This window comes from Phragmites australis, chromosome 12 (genome assembly GCF_958298935.1).
Source record: "Phragmites australis chromosome 12, lpPhrAust1.1, whole genome shotgun sequence".
Lineage (NCBI taxonomy): Eukaryota > Viridiplantae > Streptophyta > Magnoliopsida > Poales > Poaceae > Phragmites > Phragmites australis.
In genome coordinates this window covers 22,152,953-22,172,480 of record NC_084932.1, presented here as the reverse complement: position 1 = coordinate 22,172,480, position 19,528 = coordinate 22,152,953, and the positions used below count along the sequence as shown (strand labels likewise).

Here is a 19,528-nt window from a genome sequence, read left to right as displayed (position 1 = left end):
CTTCATTTGGTATTGTATTTGGGATTCTATTTTCTTTTCTTCTTTTCTAGATTCCCAAATCAAAAGAAATCTTAAATCTTAGCCCACCTTCCCTCTCTCGGTTCGGCCCAGCTCAACTCGGCCTGCTCCCTCCCCTTTCCCCTTTCGGCCCAGCTGAGCTGACTTGTTCTCCCTCTCCTTTCCTCTCCCCACCTAGACCTGACTGCTCCGGCCCGTTTCCGCATGCGCCTATTGGCCCAGCTGCTGCCGCCTCAGCCCGCATCAAAGGCGCCCCCATCCTTGCCATTTTCGTCATGCGCCGCTGTCAGGTGGGCCCACGCCCTTCATCGTTCCTTACCCGAACTCTCGCTGTCGTATTCAAGTCTCATAGCGCCGCCGCCCCGGAGTCCCAAGCATCACCGAGACCTCTCCACTCACCTATATATCCCTTGCCACCCCTCGGTCTTTTCCATCAAGCAAACTCGCCAAATCCCAAGCCAAGTCATCGAGATCGCGAGCCACCGTGGCCATTGCCACCACCTTTGGCCGATCTTGACGTCGTGCCATTCCAGTGCCGCTCAGTCGCACCCAAGCCACCCAATAAACCCGTTGGCCCTCCCCGAATCTTGTGCGCCCTCGCCTTCACCTCTTGGCCATTGGAGCTACCTCTCCTTTGAGATCCCGAGCTCCAACGAGGCCTCCATTGTCGCTGACCTCCTTCTTGAGCCACCTGCCCTCGATAAGGCCCCAATCAGACTCACCGTGTTCCCCTTACTCTGTTCCACCATTTGCCGTCGTATTCCAAAGTTGGCGACGGGGTCTGTGCCGATCTCCAGCGAGATCGCCACCGTGATCCCCTCATCTCTGCCATGTTTTGCCCTCCGGCAGCCCAACCGTCCCTGAGCCATTAGATCTAAAGTGCGCGGTCCCGATTAGATTAGAGAATACCCCTTTATCCACCAGTACCGTGGTTACACATGTCCCTCTTTCATCTCAGAGCAAACCAACCACGTCATCTGCCACCTCAGCGTCATGTCATCTATTTTACTAACATGTCATCCTAGTCATCGCTTAGTCAGCAGCCCAGTCAGCCCTTACACAGTAAAAAGATGTTCCAGTACAAAAACAATTCCAAAAAAACCCTTTTCATAGAAAAACCTCTGGATCTTTAAATAGCCATAACTTCTTCGTGTTAGCTCTGATTTGAGTGATTCTTGCGCTCAAATTTTTCTAAAAACATGATCTATCCAATAATGCCAGTTTTAGGTGCTAACACTCATATATTTATAGTAGTTTTCCCTTGCTAACATCCATATCTCTAGAACCTTATCCTTCCCCGTAAAAACTTTAGTCAAATTCTGTTCTCCTGGTCTAGCCCAATCAAAGATCCCAATCTATCGATGCTGCTTTTTTTTGTCAATAGAGTTCATGATTAGTCAACGACACTTCAGGTCTGTTCGAGGGATTTCAAGACCAAGATTTCGACAACATTGAGCAGCATTGGGTAAAAGGCAAGTGTCCTTGATCATCTTGAACCTATGTTTTTAAATGTTTTTTTTATAAAACTGCATGCGATGTCTATCAACTTAATGGGTAGTCACCTATATCATGGTTTATCTAGTTCTCTTTACATTCCTTGAAGCATAAGTGGTAGTTAATATGGGTCTTTTGGGTAAAATTGCTTAGTCATGCTGTCGGGATATTGGGAAGTGTCATATAACTGATTAATGGACATATGCAACTATGATGATAAAGATGACATAGCAACATGGAACTTAGGACTTGGGCAAAGAGATGGTCTTGTTAATGTTGGTGGGCTTGTGGATACGTTCCAAGCATAATGATATGTTTTGGATGTCCTTTAACATTTGCTACGGTTATGGATGTCCGTTAACATTTGTATAAGTTCCGGATGTCCTTTAACATTTGATGGTTATTACCCGGTTGGGTAGTCTTTGCCCAACTATAAATAAGTGAAACAAGTATCACATATAAGGACCGGTTTGTGGAGCGACAACCCAAGAAATACCATACCAAATATGAGGCCGATATAGGTAAGACTTAGCATATCAATTAGGCATCTGGTTGGCATTAGTTGGAGTACCAGGACCTAATTGATGGACCATGCTTCGTAGTGATCTCCTAGCGGCACACCACTGGTGTGTGTTAAGTGTCTTGCAAACACGGCAACATGGATATCACGACTCATGGCTAAAAGTTGGACAACCTCTGCAGAGTGTAAAACTGTTATAACAGTCGTGCCCATGGTTATGGGAGACTTGGATCCTCACATGATTAGTTGGTTATGGGTTTGGTTTGGTGATGGTTAGTTGGTTATGGTTTGCAAAGTGGTTATTCTCAGACAATAATGGTTTGGGTCATATGGGCATATTCACTTAATAACTGCTTAAAGCTTTTCAATTATATTACCGTTTTCTTTACTCGCATTTATGCAAATATACCTTGTGTCAGCCTACTCTTGTTATAAGCCTACATATTATTTTTATTTTTCACACTTGCGGAGTACTCCATGTACTCACCATTGCTATCTCACCCAATACATATGTTGCTTAGTGGAAGAGTTCCAAGACTTTCAAGACAACAACCTGGTGTACTAGGAGTGTGTTCCCAGCCAGTGCTTGTGGAGTTGCTGTGGTCGCCGATGCTTTCATTCCGCTGCCGTTGTTTAGTAGCTATAGTTTGGTTAGTAGAGTTGTTTAGGTGAAGTCTTTGTGTAAGAGTTAAACGGTTGTAAGTTAAATTATTGCTTTTTTTACTACACCTATGATGTCCTTATGTGTGTTAAATTTCTTGAGCACACACAAGTCGCACTTGGTTTTGTTCATTAAAACCGGGTGTGACAGATGATGATCTCTTTTGTCAAGTTGACCGCTGAGTTCATCCAATCCTAACTAGCTGGAGTAGCCATATCTATAGTCGGAGGGCCCATGAGGGCCTCTTGTAGAAGAAGGATCATCTTAGCAATTGTAGATTTAAAGCAGTAAGCCCCCTGTTGATGGTCGGGAGACGGTAAGACCAGGGCTCGGTTAAGGACCAGGGGTGGTGTTCTCATCTGGAGCTGACCATTGCCCGCACTCAGAGTTGAAGGACCATGTCTATTTGTAGGATCATCGTCATGATTACCCAGATCGTCACCCCTGTATTTGATAGCAAAAAATTCTTAAGGGTAACCTCCACTAGAGGAGGTGTCCAGATCCATCATGGATGTTTCATCAGATTGCTCCAAGTTGATGCCTTGACAATCCATGTTGTCAGAACCTGCAGGGATTGATCCTGACTTACTGTGAATCAGACATTCACAGTTGTCTTGGCAGCCGAGTGGTTCGAACTCTATGCTGTAATCATTGGCACATTGATCCATAAATCGACTTACCTCATCACTTGAATCGTCACCAGAAAGTTCATCATCGAAATTCACCTGATCAATCACCAGCTCACCAGGACGAGGGGTAAAGTTATCGTAGAATTCCTCATCCAAAAAATTGGTTCTTGATGAAAGCTTGGGTGACGTTGATGGCATGTTCTGTATAGATTCTTCAACGCCTATTGTCATGATCTCCACGGATGACACCAGCTATCGACGATTTGTGAACTACTGATCTAATAAACTTATTGAAAAAATAGGGGATGCTTTGCGTAGATGAATTACAGGAGAACACACGAGAGTTCTTTATACTGGTTCAGGCATCCATATGGATAATAACCCTATGTCCTGCTTGTCTTATTGATCTGAGCCTATTACAAGGGGGTATGTGGCTAGCCTAGATGGATCTAAATCTACTCAGCGACTTTCTTGCTTGGTTTTCGTTGGCTTATATTCGATTTGTTTGGGCTTATGTTGGCTTTGGTTCGATTTGTTTGGGCTTCTGTTGGCTTTGGTTCGACTTGTTTGGGCTTGTTCTCTGCAAGGCCCTATTGCTCCGTATATATATGGGGGTGTTGCATGTCCTCTAGAATCCTCCTTATTATTTTTAAAGATAAATCTTCCCGATTACGAGAATCCTTGAGTACCTACAGATAGTTTTCTTTTATTTTGGGATCCCTTTCCTAGAGATAAAGATGTACGTTGAGAATTGTGGGAAACCCTAGAATATCCGAATATGGTAACTATCCATTATTCAATGTCAAGAACGGATTGGTTAGGTAGAGGCGGGTCACGATGGTGGATCCTAGTGTAGGGGAGCAATGCAAGGCAACATCAGGAGGAAGAGAGAGAACACACACATCGTCGCTGGGAAGAAGAAACAATGCGAGGCGTCAGATGCTCATCGAATGGCTGAAAACACATCGACTGAAAATTTTCAATTATCAAGCAACCGATGTAGAGTCATTCCCCATAAAAATATTGTTGCCACTAGAACTTAAACGTTCATCACAAAGACATAATTCATTGGCGACACCAGTATTGTTAATAAGTGTAATGTAGGAGTATAACACACTGACTACTTAGGGACAAAGGTTTTGAGAGAAAATTGCAGCATCCTAAGCATGAAGAGGGAGCACCTTTACCACACAATAGTGGATTGTATAACTGTATATGAGTTGGTATGAGTGGAACAAGATCACTAGGACTTTGAAAATGGGTACAAACCAAAATATTAGGTGGGGGGGGGGTGAGAATACATGCAAAGCCTCAAGCGTACAATCTGTTAGAAAGTCCTAAAAATAAAAGAAGACAGAGGCACAGAGCTAAAAGAGATCGGAATCTTACCAATTATCGTGAGCCCTAATGAAGAGGAAATGAGATTTTAGAACCAATAGAAATCGAGCTTACAAGACGGCTTTAGTTCGAACTAGGCTTTCCTCGTGGCCTCCATTAATGGCTGCAAAGGACGATAGGAAAGCACACGATTGAAGCGGTATTGCACCGGTGGCGAGGCATTTTCGAGAGGGTGGAGGGGAACGAGAACGACTGCACTCAGCTTCGCAACGGTAGAGCTTAGAGACACGTAATTAACGTGACACGTAGCCTGGTTCGGTGTGGTTGGGCCTTAGTTACCTAGTGCTTGTGGGCTAAATTGGTCCTGCTAGCTCGCCCAAAACCCCAAAGACACGGGCTGGGGCCCTGACTTTCTGGGACCCATGGCTGGCCCTGCCTGTTGTTTCCTATAAGTCTTCTCTATGTCACCTCAAGACAACATTTAGAGACAGCTCTTACAACAAGTTGCCTAGCTATAAGCAAGTCTCTATACTACCACGTAAGCTTTTATTGCTAGCATGTATATGTGAGACATAGTGATAAATAGTAAACATCATCTTTGCTTTCATGGAGTGCCGAAGGTTTTGAAGATAAGAACTGTGATTCCCACCTTGACCTCCACCAAGTTTCATGCACCACCTCATGGCGCTCCAAGGCGGAAGGTTAATTTCAGCTCACTACCCCATTCTCTTGGGTGTGGAAAAGGAGGGCCAAGATGCGGCTATAGGAGAAGGTCGTGGTGAAAGCACGGGAGGAAGGCGGCGGCCAAGCGGAAGAAGATGGCGAGTGCGAGCATGGTGAGATCAAGCAGCGGGGACGTATTTTTCTAATTTAAGGCAAAGTGAGAGTACAATTAAGGCTATGTTTGTTTAAGCTTCTGCCCAGCTTCTAGGCCTCAGAAGCTAGAAGTATAAACAAACAACAAACAACAAGCTTTTGAGACCGACTTTTGAGAAGCAAAAAGTCCCCATCCCACCATATTGCAATGGAAGGCAAAAGCAGTGTTGAGCTGCTTCTCAGGCTTTTGCGGGTTTGACATACCATTGTCCCCTAAAATTCACATGTTATTACCCACCATTGCCATCCTTTATATACCGCACCCCCTCCAATTCCCCCTCCCCACCTCCCCATTCTTGCGGCCTGATCAAACCAGCTCGACTTGATTGAGAGAGGTGACACCAGTGCGACTAGTGTTTGCTTGTCACTACCACTGGCCAGTATCCTTCCCTCTCTCTAGTGGTTGCACCCTCCTTTTGCTCCTAACCTTCCCTAGGCTCCCCTCCATAGCGGAGCTCCCCGACGCCCCTAATGTGCCCTCCGCCGCCAACATACCCGAGCTCCGCTTTGCCGCCGCCGACCTCGACGCAACAGAGGATGCTAATGATCCCGACCTTCGCCACTGACCTCCACATGCCACTAAGGAACACAACGCCCAGGGGTTCTCCACTGCTACCGACCTCCTCACGCCACCGAGGAACATAACCCCAACCTCCTGGAGGTATTGTTATCCTCTTTCTTTCCTCCTCTTAGTTTGATGTGTATTGCTTGCAGAGCTGTAATATGGTCGAGATTTGATTTGAATCCATGTATCTGTTGTGGTTAGATGCAATTTTTTTTATGCTCTGGGTTCATGTGCTACACTTATTGTGAATGTGTATGTGTTCATGTTTAGTGAACAAATTGTTCATAAGATAGCAATTATGCATTGCAGTAAAGATTACATGTTCTTGTCATTTTGTACATTATGCAGTAGGACATAAATTTCATTCTGTTCCGGTTGTTCATGCACATCCCTAGTAGGACATAAATTTTATTAGTGGCAATTAATTTCTTGTGGGAACATTCGATGACCAAGAAGATCAAGACTGGAACGGCAGCCAGATGGGATCCCTAAGTCACAATAGTATTTTGCCAAATTTGTGTTGAGGAGATAAGGCTAGTAACAGACCTCCTTGTCATCCTTTTATACTTTTGTACTCAAGGTAATGATGATAACATATTTTAGGATTCATACGTATTTTTTTGAATGCTTAGAATATATTGATGATTAACTATGTATAATACTAGTTACATGTACATACATCTTATATCAGTTTGTTGCCAAATATTAACAACACCTAATCCGGATGAAGCCTTCCGATCAAGGATGGGTATGCCAACTGTAGACCAGAGTCAAAGAACCGCCCACCTAACTTATTTGTGCAAGTTTCATTCCGCGGAAATATTTTTCACCGCAATTGTGCAGAAATATAAATTCGGATGGAAGTAATTTTTTTGTTTCCTTTGGAATATTTGCGATAATTATTGGAAACCAAAATTAGTTACCCCGTTGGGATGTGCTACACAAATGGGACGGTCTCAGGTGAGAAAAAACAACTACCTCCGATATGATAATTGGACAGTTGGGTACTGTCTAGGCCTTCTATTGGAATAAGATCGAAATTGATGAAATTCATTTGAACATTTTGTTTTAGAAACACAAAGTTTTTGAAGTACTATATATTGCCATAATGCATTCTCACTTGCAATGTTTTTCTTAGAGAAAGTGTTTATATTCCACTGTCAACCGAGCACTGTAAAGTAAAATGAGCCTTCAGACAGTGTAAAGTAAGAGGCGACACTTCTCGACTACTAAGAGGATTTTTCACAATTTTCATTTTTCTCAGATTTTCTGGTTTAGTGAGCATCCTGCATGTCGAGCTAGGAAAAATAAAAGGACATCCTTGTCCTTTGTCCTCCATGGGTAGTTCGTTAAGTTGACCAAATGCTCACCAACAAGATATCTCCTGGCCCCACCCGTCAGCCCAGGTAATCCACCCAACCTTACCAATCACAAGTTCATCACAGAACAAGATACACCATCTCTGAATTCAAGCCTGCAAACTAACTGCATCCATAACCAACCGCAAAACATTTCATTTTTGCAACCAAATGAATTGATGAGTGCATGCATGCATCAGGCTGAGAGTATAAGTGCGCGCAATCCTCGCATGCAGCACATGCTTCTTGGTTCGCTCTAGCGCTCGCATGCTATCGAGCAGCTAGTGACCATGGCCATGGCAGGGAGCCATGCCAAGCTCTCCTGCGCGGTTCTTTTGAGCTTGCTGCTGCTGCTCCGGACGCCCGCGGGATCGGAGGCCGCGTGTTCCGTGGACGCCATCTACAGCTTCGGCGACTCGATAGCGGACACGGGCAACCTCCTCCGACAGGGCTCGGCCGGGTTCTTCGCCTCCATCGGCAGCTACCCCTACGGCCAGACCCTCCGGAAACCCACCGGACGCTGCTCCGACGGCCTCCTCATCATCGACTACTTCGGTACATCCTCCACAGAAGCATATTTCGATTCAGCGTGAAAACGCTCACGTGACTAATCATCAAGCGATGCGATGCTGTGAGTAAATCTAATGCAGCGATGGCGCTGAACCTGTCGCTGGTGAGCCCGTACCTGGACAAGGGCGCCGACTTCGCCAGCGGCGTCAACTTCGCGGTGGCTGGCGCCACGGCGCTCGACCGGGGGGCCCTGCTGCAGAGCGGCGTCATGATGCCGCCGGCGAGCGTGCCGCTCACCTCGCAGCTCGACTGGTTCAAGTCGCATCTCAACGCCACGTGCCCCTCGCAAGAAGGTCGACAAGCAATCCATGGCGATATCGCGCGTCAACATGGATTTTCAATTCTTGTATGCGAAGGAAACTGAAATTTTGATTTTCTTTGACTTGCAACGTACTATGCGATTTTTGAACCTGATCAGATTGCGCAAAGAAGCTCGCCGGAGCGCTCTTCTTGGTGGGGGAGATCGGGGGCAACGACTACAACTACGCCTTCTTCCAGGGCATCAGGTCCATCGAGGCCATGAAGGCCTACGTGCCACAGGTCGTCAAGACCATAATGGACGTCTCCAAGGCAAGTACAATCAACTCTTACTCGGAACACCGGAGTTTTCTCTGAATCCTGCAGGAATAGTTCATTCTATTTCCTATGAAATTCTTGTGTAAATTTTTTTCTTTCATTACTCTTGCACACCTCCTAAATCTTATACGCTTGAAATGAAGATCCATGTCTCAGACGATAGGTGTGAATGCCTATCTTCATCACCGGCTAGTTTTCTCTGGGCTTATAGGGAAGTCGGCGGGAGGTAGGCTAGCCGGGAGGTAGGGCAGGAGAGCTACAAAACGAAGAGGTTAGCATGGCGATAGACTGTGAGCATGGATCTGGCGACAGGGCGCCGCAGAAAACGGTGGGGGAGCATGAGGTCCATCGGGAGGGGTGGGGTAGGGCGGGGTGGGATGGAACTTGTTTTTGTCCATCAGAAAGTTGAAGACCATTACGAGCCGTTAGATGTCCATACAATCGCTTGTAGCCGTTGTCTGAGAAATATTAAAAAACATGCAGTTGAAATACAGTATCGCCCTTAGTCTTGAGTGTTCCTGTCTCTAGTTGAAGAATTCCGGTTGGTAATAGGCGGTTTAGCGAGTTTCTCCGTGCATGACCTCCAATTACCCTGTAAACCGGTCAAAAAAAGATAGATATGGTTTGACATTGGTACAATTTTGCCCGTTGGAGCCCATTTAAATATGTTTGTATACACTAAAGTTCATCAACAAAGGTTTGAAAAGAAAAATTCATCACACTTTTTACTCTATTTTCACTACGACAAAAACTATTTTTTAAGACACTTAGGGTAATTTTCTAAAGCGGTTTATTCGAAAAACCGTTTGAACAATTGGCGAGGACCTCCTGCGGTTACAGACCGTCTGTGGAAATATATTTTCACAGACGGTTCACATAAGGAACCACCTGTGATAATAGATAAGGAACCGCCTGTAAAAATGGTCATTTTCACAGACGGTTCCTTATGTGAATCGCCTCTAGAAATAACCATCCATTAAAAAATTCATAACTTTTGTATATGAAATTGAATGAGGAAAAAAATCTATATGAAAATTGTAGCTCTCGATGAGATCTGTAACTTTGTAGTTGATATTTTTTTTATTTGAAGTCATTTAGATATTTAAATAATTGTTTACAATTTTAAATAATTATTTGGGCATCTAAATGACTTCAAATGAAAAACTTTTCAACTACAAAGTTGTAGATCTCGTTGAGGGCTACAATTTTTATATAAACTTTATCCTCATCCGACTTCATATAAAAAAATTATAAATTTTTGAAGATAAACTGTCACTTATTTCCACAAGTGGTTCCTAACGTGAATCGCTGTAAAAATGACCATATTACTGTAGGCGGTCCGTTTAAGGAAACGTCTGTGGAAATGGGTGATAGCTTATCTTAAAAAATTCATAACTTTTTCATACGAAGTCGGATGAGGATAAAGTTTATATGACAATTGTAGCCCTCGACGAGATCTACAACTTTGTAGTTGAAAAGTTTTTCATTTGAAGTCATTAATATGCCCAAATAATCATTTAAAGTTTTGGTTTACAGATATCAAAAGAATTATATATGCTCATATGTTCAGTAGTCGTTCTCTATTGTGATGGTGGGGAGGGATCGCGTGACCCGACAGGTTTCGAGTTCGAGTGGTAAAAACCGCGTAGCGCGTGTATTTCGCGCGAAAAAACGCGCGACTTGTGACTTGCGACTGCGTGGGGTTCTTGGTCGGTCCAATTTTTTTTTTCTTTTTTTGGGTTCAAAAAATATCGATTGAGGGACCGATTATCGTAGGCGGTCCGCTTAAGGAACTGCCTGTGGAAATTGTGAACCGCTTGTGGTAATAGATTTTCACAGGCGGTCACTTTTGCGCCTGTGTGGAAATCATTCATTTCTATAGACCTTCGATCGCAGGCGGGTGCACTAAACGTCTGTAAAAATGAGTTATCACCCGTCTCTACAAATAATTTTTTAGTAGTGTTCGATAGTTCATCCCACACAAATTCATCAAAAATTTTTTGCAAAGAATAAATCGTTTGAATGTTTTTTGGCCGGGTTACGGCTCTGAAATTTCTGGTTACCGCGGTATCTCGAAATCTAAATGATTATCTGAATTTTTGAACCTGAAAATATTGAATATACAACTCATTGTTTAAACACTGATAAGATTTTTTTCCCCTCCCTTTAACTTGCTAGGCATGTTGGTAGGTCGGTAGCTGACGGATTAGTGTTTAGTTAAGCCACCTTACTACTTCCTTCCTGTCACTGCTCATATAAAGTAGCTACGTACTTTAAAATCAACCAGAGTTTGTTTTCTGAACACTTCCGTCAAAGTTCGTTGCGCAGACTCAATATACTAACGGATCTCTAATAATACATATCAGTTAGCAGCTATAATATTATTCGCATCTAATTAGGGTAGATTCAGAAATGAAGCTAAGCTGAGGTAGACTAGTGTACATTGAGCAGATATACAGCTACTTGGCTAATTTAGAGCTATGTGGTCTAATTTAAGTTACATACTTACATAAAGATACATGAAATTTTATGGGCTAGACTAGTGCTGCAGCATCCTAGCTCGGATTCTGGATTCACCCCTGTTCACATCCGATTTTTGTCTATATAGAGGCATGAGTAACCAGAAGAGATAAAAGTTAGAATAATAATTAGATACTCTACACATTTAAGTCATTGATCTTACGGTCCATTGCATATAAGCCTATACTAATTTTATAAATAGTGTTATATTTAAACTATTAGAGAGGTTATCCATTGTATTATCTATTATTGATATGTACAACTTTTAAAATAATATATATCTATGTTGTTAGAGATGCTCTAAGATTGATTATTAATAGTTATCACGTGTGACCTGGACACCTAATTAACGTGTCGATTAATCAACCGGAAGCTCATTAATTAAACTGCAGGAGGTGATCGAGCTGGGGGCGACCAAGATCATCATCCCGGGGAACTTCCCGATCGGGTGCTCGCCAAGCTACCTCTCCCTCTTCTCTGCGTCCGGCACCGCTGACCATGACGGGAGGGGCTGCCTCAAGAGCTACAATGCCTTCGCCGCGCACCACAACGAGCAGCTCCAGGCAGCCATCGATGACCTGAGGAAGGTCAACACCGACGTCTCCATCGTCTACGCCGACTACTACGGCGCCTTCATGCACCTCCTCGACCATGCCTCGATCCTAGGTATGTGTAACCAGTGAACCATCGAAGCTCAGAACTTTGGTACGCCGCGAACGAATCTCAAAGCTGGCGATCACGATGAATATTGCTAAATGTACCAATTTCAAAAAAGAACTCATTTTGTCAAGTGCTAAATGTCTGACTAATTAGAGCTGACACTTACCTGTCCTCGACCGCAGGGTTCGACGACGGCTCGCTACTGCTCCAGGCGTGCTGCGGGGCCGGCGGGGCGTACAACTACGACATGAACATGATGTGCGGCACGCCTGGCACGAGCTCGTGCGCGAACCCGGCGCGCCGCGTGAGCTGGGACGGCATCCACCTCACCCAGCAGGCGTACAGGGCCATGGCGCTGTCTCTCATCATGGAGGGGTTCGCCCAACCGGCTGATGCTGTGCAAGAGATCTGGAGCTGCTAAGAGATGTTAGCTTGTATTTTGGATAGGAAAAAGTCCACTTTTGGTCCTTGAACTATCGCATTTGTTTGATTTTAACCCTCAACTATAAGACCGTGTAACTCATACCCTAAACTATAAAATCCGGTCCAATTTACACCCTGAGCCCGTTTTGTGTTGTTTTTGCTGACATGATAGCGGTATTGAAGGCCGGCCCACTTAGCAGTGCCACATAGCCATTGACATGTGCTCCTCACATTCCGTCCAGTCGACATTGCCGTCTCCTCCCGCTTTGGTGATCTTTTACAGCCGCCATCGCTGTCTGGCCTATAAAAGGGAGCCTCCAGCCTTGACACACCCTTTTCGCATGTGTCCACTGCTCTCTCTCTCTCTCTCACACACTCCACGCCTAAATCACTGACGCCAAGATCATCTTCTCCCACTCTGATGAGGGAGCGCCCACGCCGATCTCCTCCGATGAGGAGTCTCGTGCCGTGTCTTCATGTCCAGAGCACCATGTTGCTGCCAGGAACATGCATGAGGGCTCGCCTTCGTTCATCATCCATCGCAACGCCGCCGTGACGATCTCCACCCTCGATCGTCACCGTTTGCTATCACCATGCCTCTATGTGCCGTCTCGGGCCAAGCTGAGACCACCTTTGGCTTCACCATGACTGTGTGGTGCTGAAGCCACGCCTCCCTAATCTCCATGACCACCGGAGCCCTGACATCACTGTCCACCCAAAGTCGCCGCTGTAGATTCCCTCGCCTTAGTCACGTGCCACCGCATGACACTACTCTGGGCGAGCAGGTCAGTTGGGAGGGGATAGTGGGACCGGGTGGAAGAAGAGGAGGTCGTCAAGGCTGGCGATAGGCGAGGGGAGTCAAGCGTGGTAGAGCGTATAGGAGGCATGCACGTGGAACCAAACGTCGATGCAGTCCGCATGGAAGGCGTGCACGCACAATGGCAGCGCATGGAGCTCGTCACCGTTGGTGAACTCTAGTAGGCACACGATGCTGTTGCCAAGAACTGCGTTGAGGGGAGTGACTTGATGGTCGCATCATCGAGGCCGTAGAACGCTAAGAAGGTGTTGTTGGCTCCCTAGGCGCGCATACAGCACCACCATTAGCACCGTGCCCACCACCGCTAGCATCGCGATAAGCGGCGAGCTCAGGATCCCTTTCTACTTTGGCATGAAGAAAGAAGAAGAAGAAAGGAAAGAGAGAATGACATGCGGCGTCGGCGAGGATGAGAAAGCCGTCGAGGAGGCGATCTACAGTGGCAGAGCCACTTCGGAGAGCAACGCAAACCTCGGGGTGGAGGAGGAGCTCAGCGAGCGTGGCGTGGAGCGTGTCGAGGTGGGCGAGGCTCGAACAAGAGGCTCGAAACCCAGGCGCGGATAGGCCGGATGTTGTTCTAGAGCAGCTCTGTGTACGAGCTTCTCGAGCAGCCACTGACTATACCTTCTTTCTCATGGCCTATCACGTGTGCCCGTCGCTGCATTCTCCCATAGCAGCTCGATCTCATCCCACGATAGTGGAGGCAGGAGGGTTCCCGATAAGGAAATAAGAGGCGGCGGTGTGTACAGGAGAGTGGCCTGGGAGGAGGAGCATGAGGATGGCCTAGGAGGAGGAGTAGGAGGTCGACGGGAAGGAGCACATGGGCGGCGGCTTGGGAAGAGGCAGATAGGCAGTGGCGGTTGGAGCAAATTGAAGATAGAGGATAAGTATGATTAGGGGTATTTTGGTCTTTTGGCTTCACTAGAATGATGATTTTTATTTTGTGTCAACGTTGTGGTGGCAAAAAAGCTAGGTTGGAGTCAAAACCACAACCATGTCATGTAAAAACCTCTTTGGGTGAGCTCGGGGTACAAATTGAATCGGAATTGATAGTTGGGGGATCAGAGTTACACGGTTTTGTAGTTCGGTATCAAAATCAAACAAACTCAATAGTTGAGTGGCCAAAAGTGGACTTTTGCCTTTTGGATATGTGTAATATTTGTTCTCTGAGAGTCAGGCATTTGAATTTCACCGAGTTCTAAGAGCCTTTGCACTATAAGCTCATCCATATTCATACCATTTATAAAAGTGAGTATCAAAACTTCCCTTGTCATAGTGTACAAAGGTTCTAAATAGCTAGCTATAGCTACGCAATAGCTGTTTTGGACTATGAAACACGGATACTCCCATGTAGTTGTGTATCCAAGTTCGCCACTGTATTCGGCTCAGATATGTATTCGAGAAGTATCTGGCTAAAAATTATTAGAGAAAAATCGGATACCTTAGAGATACTTCATGGATACCTCGCGGATACGGCCTGGCCCAGCAAGAATCCTCTTGGCCACTCAAATCCCTAATCTGCTTGCCTCCCTCTCGCGTCTCGCCCAATCACGCCTCCCAGGCTCGTAGCCGCCTCCTGGTCTCACTCGCATCTCACCTGCCGCTAGCAAGAGGGCCATCTCGCCATTGCTGGTCTTGACATCACTGGCGGCCACCCGCACCTCCAGCCGGTAGCCACCCTACCCGCCCGCTCGGCCACACGGAAGCCGCCTCCAGCTGGCAGACCACCGCCCGCCTGTGCCTCCACTCTCTAGCCGGCAGCACCTCTACTGATTTGGTGAGTAGCCATGCACCCATGCCATGCCATGCTTCCCGTTTCGGTCTCGATCTGCTATGTGAAGAAAGGAAAGGAAAGGGCCATCTACATACATACATCTCGATCTGCTACGTTTGTTTCTCTAGTGATTTTCTTCCCTTAACACATACATAGATAATATTGTTTGTTTGTTTAGTCGATTTTTGCTACTTAATCTACATGCTGACATGGGCAGATCCACCGGGGGCTAAGGGCTCAAGGCCCCTACCCTTCCGGAACACTTGAGAACCCCCAAGTCCCCCTATGATTTTTGGACATGAAACAAAAAGAAGAAAAGAAGATGAGGAGGAGGAGGAAGAAGAGAAAAAAGAGGAGGGGAAAGAGGAAGAAGAAGAGGTTAAGCCTTCCCTAAATTTTTGCTCTGAATCCACCACTGCATGCTAAATTTGGACCTCATTAGCAATGTGTTTGTGAAGCAAAGTAGCAGTAGTTGTGGACTATATGAGAACTAGTTATTCTCTTTTTTGCTACCTATCAGCAATCTACATACATTTGTTATGTGCTGTTAACACAAGTGCCACTACCACATAATAGGTCATCAGTACTGATTCAAAATTACTATCAATAGCGATTCTTGAACTGGTATTGATTACTCGGCACTGATAGTCAGTGACTATCAGTGCCGGTTCAGGAACTAGCACTAAAAGTGCTAGTTCTTAACTAGAAACACATTGATAGTCGGTTCCAAAAATCGACGTTCCGAAGTCAAAAAATGGATTTTTTTTTGCAACCAACCAGCGACCAAGGCCCGAACTACCCCACACGCACACTCCGTCGTCACGTTTTTTCGCGCATGTGTGTTCCATTGGATTTGAAGCTGCGATCTCCTCCCTCGCACATACGTTCCTTATTATCTCACATATCTCTCATTGCTGATAGCACTACAAGATATTTTCCTTTTGACCCCTCTGTCAAAAGTTTATCATGATTATTTCAACATCTAAATTACTTCAAATGAAAAAGTTTTCAACTACAAAGTTATAGATCTCATCGAAAGCTATAATTTTCATATAAAGTTTTTCTCCATCCAACACTGTATGAAAAATATATGAATTTGAAAAAATCAATTGTCATCAACTATCAGTTCTGGTTCGTGATACGAACCTGCACTAATAATCCCTTCATTATCAGTATCGGTTCTTAGCACCTCAGCTATTGTTCATGCGGAGGAGATTAACAATCAGCACTGATACGTCTTCAATAGCTGTTTTTGCACAACCAACACTGATAAGGCACTATGTATAATATGTTCTGTAGTAGTATGCAAAACTGGTTCTTCTAACAATATACAATGATGCTTGTCTTGTGTTCTTGTTTGTTCTTTAGCTCATTCAGTTCAGTGAGTAGGTAGAAAAATGATATATCTCTGAATATTTCGTTCCGTCAGCTGCATGGTAATAGTTCGGTGCAAGTTATTTTTATGAAGCTACTGTTGTTAGTTTGTTAGGTCCTTTAATAGGTTTTAAATTGAGACTTTTAAGTATGTTATGTAATAGAATTTTAGTAGAATATGTGTGTAACTTATTTATATTTTGTAAAAAATGCAAGTGTATCTGTGAATCGGGTTTTTTTAAAAAATAGCATATCCCCGTATTCATATCGGGCCGATACCGATATCCATATCGGTATCGGTATTGCATAGATTTTAGATCTCAAACCTAAAGCGACGAGCCAATCTTCTGCTATATGAGCTATAATTGCTATAGCCTAAATAGCTTGAGATAGTTCCACTATCCTACACATGTACCCACAATAAGTCAATTTTGAAATCCAAATTTGCTAAAAGACCTTGAAAACATTTTTTTATAAGCTTGAACTAGAAGAAAACCTAGCAAGAGAACATATCTTGCTCTTTTTTCAATACTTCAACACTCATATATTAATGATTAAGTACTTCTATAAAGAATATTGTGACTTATAGTATTATTATATTATATTAATGATTAAGTACTTCTATAATGATTTTTTCAAACATGAACTATATTATGTAAAAGTTTTAATTTTTTATTTGTTAATAGAAAAACTCAACAAATGATAGCTCCCGCGATAGCTAATGATAACTTATGTAGCTTTTCTATGACCCCGCACAAAACCGTGAAAATCACGATTTAAAAGCTTCTAGTCTACACATCTACAAGCACCGTACCATAAAAGAACTCAAGACAATACTGACCAATCCAATTCCTGACGCCACAGCAGGTGCCATCAGGACGGACAAGCATTTCAGGCCAGAGTTTTTGCGAGCCAAGACCCCAAAAATGAATATAGAGTATGTGCGATAGGAAAGATCCTCCGATTTGAAGAAGCAAAGTCATTTGCTCTTAGTTGAAGAAAAAAGTTCCATGTAAACAGTACCTATGATTTTGCTTCGATCTGAACGGTTGGATTAGAAATGGACGATCAAGATTTAGCAATACAGCATGATACATTATTGCTACAGTACCATCATACAGAAAAAACATCACAGTATCCCTATAATCAGTACTTTTGACTATAGTATCTACCTGTGAGTTACTGTTTAACCTACGTGCGAAACTGCTGTTCATATGTGACTTCGCTTCCAAGAATCAGAGGATCCATTTCCGGTCAGATGGCACCAGCGAGCCTCAGCCTAAGATCTGGATAAAAAAACTTATCATAATGTAAATCAACAGACAAAAAAGGCACACAACCCGAGTAAAAAATAACACCCAAGAAATACAATACTAAAAAATTAGGTATTGCATCTATTGAATTTATGAACCAAACAAGTAAATTCGACAAATATATGACCCTTTTTTTTTCAAAAGGACCATAAGAGTATTGCTTTTTTTAATAGAATGAGAGAATTAATCTAGTTTATAACAGAAATCGGGCCAAAAATCTTACAAACTGTACGGTTTAAAGAAATTGATAGACAACCCTAAGACGATAATACGATGTCGAAAGAAAATGACTCACATACCAAAGTCACAACTAGACAACAGTCAAGTCCAACCCAACTCAACTCGCGCACTAACCAATCCAACCACAGTCTCCCTTACAACTTAGCCGACGGAGCCCTGTTCTCACGCCACCATAACTTGGTCAGTGGAGCCCTGCTTCCACACCACCACAACACAACTTGCTCCCACGCCACCTCTCTATCACACGAGCCGGCAGCACATCACTTCAGAAGAGTGCGCATAGGAACAAATTATTGTCGATAAGTGCCAAACCAGAATGAAAAGCCGCCGTGAATCGAGGGCGTAGGGAAAACCTACAGAAGAAGCTGGTGGTTCAAACCGAAACCGACCAAGCCACCACCAAGACAACGACCACCGCAGCACAAGAAAAGGATCTCCAGAGCGACACCTCCAAGGAGGGCGCGACATTGAGACGCCACCATCGTCCGTCCGGAAACCCGAACTAGGTTTTCACCCAGAGACTCTAGGAGAGGGGAGTGGGGAAACGCCATGACAACACCTCTAAGGAGGAGAACAACGCCCAAAGGTATTGCCATCATCGATGTTGGCCAAATCCAGGCAAAGCTTTCGCCAGCGGCTCCCACAACCCGTCCCTCGTGCAAGGCACCCCGCGCAAGGCCAAGACCAAAGCATTGGGCCCTTCACCTTCTCACGACCGTGCCGCCCATGGATAGCTCGGCGTCACGAAGCTCCCCACGTGCCCAACCTGCAAAAGAGGAGGAGGCTAGGCAAGGGGAGGAGCAATGCCCAAACTAGGAGTCGGGAACGGCATGATGCTACTGCCACCGGTCGCCACCTCGCAACCGCAACATCCCATGACCATCCTAGCGTCACGAAGCTTCCCACGGGCCCAACCTACAGAAGAAGAGGAGGCTGGGCAAGGGGAGGAGAAACATAAATATTAGGAACTAGACACACGAGTGAGTAGCACCACGACGGACAGTAGCACCGGCGGCCCCCACGGTGAACACAAATAGCACCAAGACGGCGCAACCACCGTTGGCAGCAGCACCATAGCGACGGCAACATGGCAGATAGTAGCACCACGAAGGACAAACGTAGGACCATGACAGTGGCAACAAGGTTGCGACACACACCAGCAGCACAACCGAGCAGCACCACCGGCGAAAAAGCTGGAGACTGACAGGTAGGAGCATGTCTGCGAGGCGGAGGCCAACAAGCAAGACGCCATGTGCCACAGATGCTGCCGCCAAGGAGGCCCCCACCACCGAGGAGAACCACCTGACTTCGATGGCACCGCATTCGGCCGGAGCCGTCACCTAAGACCAAATTTGGCGGCGATGGGCGGCCACGACGATGCCGGAGCAGTAGCCATCCACGGAGACCAGCACAGGGAAGCCAGATGCAGTCCCACGGTGATGGCCCCCACGTTGACCCCTAAGACCGCAGACCACCGGCGAGCCCTCGGGGGAGCACAGAAGGGCCCAATAGGTGCGAATCCACGGTGAACAGGCCATTAGAGAGCAGATCTAGCCGGCAGGTGGCCCGATCTGACCAGACCAGGGTGGAACCGACGAGGGCACCGGGCCCGCCCAGCACCACCCAACGGGAAGAACCAACCAGCAGAAGAGGAGAAATGAGGAAGGGGGAGGAGAAAGAATGGGAAGGAAGAGGAGGAGAGGAGGGGTCTGTCGCCAGAGCAGGACAGGTGGCGGCGGCCGGGCTAGGTGCAGCGAGGGGGAGTGCTAGGCGGTGGTGGTGGGTCACCCCGAGTCGCCCCACTT

At 45.5% G+C, this 19,528-nt stretch overlaps 1 protein-coding gene across 1 annotated transcript; it reads left to right on the top strand.

The window, feature by feature from the left end:
* Positions 1–7,598: 7,598 nt before the first annotated feature.
* Positions 7,599–12,323, top strand: LOC133887074 (GDSL esterase/lipase At5g03980-like). The gene is made up of 5 exons (XM_062326984.1): positions 7,599–8,014; positions 8,110–8,322; positions 8,448–8,599; positions 11,518–11,791; positions 11,968–12,323. The coding sequence occupies exons 1-5, from the start codon at positions 7,750–7,752 to the stop codon at positions 12,204–12,206; spliced, it is 1,143 nt and encodes a 380-aa protein (XP_062182968.1). The 5' UTR covers positions 7,599–7,749; the 3' UTR covers positions 12,207–12,323.
* Positions 12,324–19,528: the final 7,205 nt, after the last annotated feature.